Below are 2,500 nucleotides of genomic sequence, written 5' to 3' on the forward strand. Positions count from 1 at the left end.
ACACTACCCCACAGTAAACCCACACAAGTGCGGGGGTAGTGGGGGATTTTGGGAGGGTATGGGAATATAAGGGCCCATAATGGGTCCCACTGGGGGCCCAATGAGCCAAATGTGGGCAAGCCCCACACTGCCCAAACTGTGGGTTTGCCCACAGGGCCCCACCAGGGTCCCTTAGTGTGGGGCCCGCATGTGCCCCGCATTTCACGACGGTAATGGGGCCCACAGTTGGCCCACTGCGGGCCCACACGGGCATGTTTGCTGGGACACTACCTGCAGTTGATGAAGTTGGGAGCTGGGTTGAAGGGGAGGCCATCCATGGGGTTGGGGTTGTCTTTGTTCTCCCCTCCCGCCACCATCCACTCCTCCTTCTTCTCATTCTCAAACACGTGCCACTGCTGCGACGCACACATCAGCAACAGGAAGTCCGCTGCATAGAGGGGAGCAAGCACACAGTGGTGGCGGTCAATGGCGTTTTCTGAGCATCAATACTGCCGTTTTGGAGTTTGTGGTTCATATAGTATATATACTGAAATGTACTATTCTGGATAAGAATAAACTATTGCACAGCATTGTACTTCAGAAAAACTGCAGTATAATGGCAGTTTTTTGTCCCTGTGGGAAGTCAGAAGGTTATTGTGTATGTAGGTGTGATATAGAATAAGTAGGAGTGGAGTTAACTGGAGTGGATTGTTGTGAGACTTTGCCATAGATAAAATGAAACTACTGTATGCAAGGGTCTAATGGGGAGCACCTCCTTTAGGTGATAAACTCAGGTTGCTGTAACCCATCTGAAAGCTGCTATTTTTAAAATGTGTTTTGCACATGCTACAGTACGTAGAGAGTGGCCTGAGATATACTGTCTTCTGGGTCATGGGGTCAAGCTGGACACGGAATCTAGTTTTAGGCCTCTGATTTCTAAATAGATGTGAAACAGCATGTCTGGGCCACTGAGCCTCTGGCACATGGTGTTGGCTTTCAGAGAGGACAAACAGTTGTTTGTTTGCCTCCAAATATGGTGAGCTTCTGTATTTGCAACAGCTTGATGTGTGATTCACACATCAGATCACTCCACTCCAACCCTGTGTGACTCACCCATGAGGTTCTTGGAGTTGGGGATGGTGAAGAAGTCTGGCAGGTAGATCCACTTGATGAGCGCCGAGTTGATGGTGACGGATGAGCTCCAGCGCCAGGGGTAATCTAAAGGCACACATGAGAATGCAACATGGAGGCGCTCTCATGGATGTGCACATAAAAGAAAGATCTAACAGGGGAGCCACACCAGGCACGTAACTGAAGCATTCCGTTCACAACGCGTAAAATCCATTTTAGAAGACGGGTCTATTTTTTTTTAATGTACTGTACGCGCAACTGTCGCGTCTGGTGTAGCTACTTCCATTGATTACAGTGATCATTAACTGCTGCAACATACGCTTCCCGAACAGAGCGCTTCAGTTACATGCCTGGTGTAGCTCCCCTGTTAGTTCTCATAATACTGCTGATGCTGACGGTTGATCTACAGTACATGCAGTTATGTACAGTACAGTACATGTGTTTCTGGTCTAAATGGACCAAGAGGTACATAACCTAATGCATAAATTATTCTTATGCGCAAATCAGAACAAAGTTGTAAGGCGTCCATGAAAAAAAATGGAATTTAACTTTGTGGTACTGTATGTGTGGGGATATGTACTGTATCATATAATATTTAGGGGCCAGTTAATGCATTCTTAACCACTCTAAATTTATGGCGACACTTCTACGGTCTACTTGGTCAGAAATAAACACAGAATAATACCTCAGGAGGTTTCAAGTGTCTTCCACACCACCACTGTCAACATAACCTACTTATTACGAGGCCTACCGCAGTTAGCATTGCACAGCTAATGACAGCCACAGTCCTGGCCCCGGCCATATTAGTGTCACATCAACTTGCCAGTTTATGACACCTTCGCCGCACGCTGAGACAGCTTTACTGTCAGGTCCATTACAAACGTCAAGAGGTGCGTTTAGAGCAGTGAAGTCTACCGGATCTCATTAGATGAGGCCTGCGCTGTGTGTGTGCTCAAGTCACTACTCACCAATACAGAGGGCAGGAGGAATGCCCACGCACAGGATGTACTGGTAGATGGTGAAGATCACCAGGAACAGGCAGTACTTGGGCCAGACCTTGGCGATGGCCGCCCGGCGCCTCTGCACCATGATGGCGACCAACCAGCAACCGTGGGCGATGACCAGGAAGTTCATGCGCTGGCCAATCACGTTCACCGTCATCAGAAAGCAGATCTGTAGCGGAGACAAGGTGAGGGTGACGTATGATAACACCAGTTACAATGAGATGTCCAATTAGTGTGTTTGGGGCCATAGCGCGAAACTGCATAACGAGCGGAATTCTCTGCAACACCGGTCCGTGAGTTTTCTTAATTAGGGGTTATTATAGATCATTTGCCTCTGGCAAACATGTTTGGAAAATAAGACATTTAAAGTAGCAAACGCAATTAGA

At 47.7% G+C, this 2,500-nt stretch overlaps 1 protein-coding gene across 2 annotated transcripts in view; it reads right to left on the minus strand.

Annotated features, from left to right (window-relative positions):
* piezo1 (piezo type mechanosensitive ion channel component 1 (Er blood group)) overlaps nucleotides 1-2,500 on the minus strand; it is a 74,830-nt gene that overhangs the window by 19,487 nt on the left and 52,843 nt on the right. For both annotated transcript variants that reach the window (XM_062548537.1, XM_062548538.1), the window contains exons 22-24: nucleotides 2,079-2,283; nucleotides 1,093-1,197; nucleotides 271-427 (exon numbers count right to left, since the gene is read on the minus strand). In XM_062548537.1, coding sequence (XP_062404521.1) covers nucleotides 271-427; nucleotides 1,093-1,197; nucleotides 2,079-2,283 — 467 coding nt within the window. The remainder of the gene's footprint in view (nucleotides 1-270; nucleotides 428-1,092; nucleotides 1,198-2,078; nucleotides 2,284-2,500) is intronic.

The sequence above is a fragment of the Sardina pilchardus genome, chromosome 11, assembly GCF_963854185.1.
Source record: "Sardina pilchardus chromosome 11, fSarPil1.1, whole genome shotgun sequence".
NCBI lineage: Eukaryota > Metazoa > Chordata > Actinopteri > Clupeiformes > Clupeidae > Sardina > Sardina pilchardus.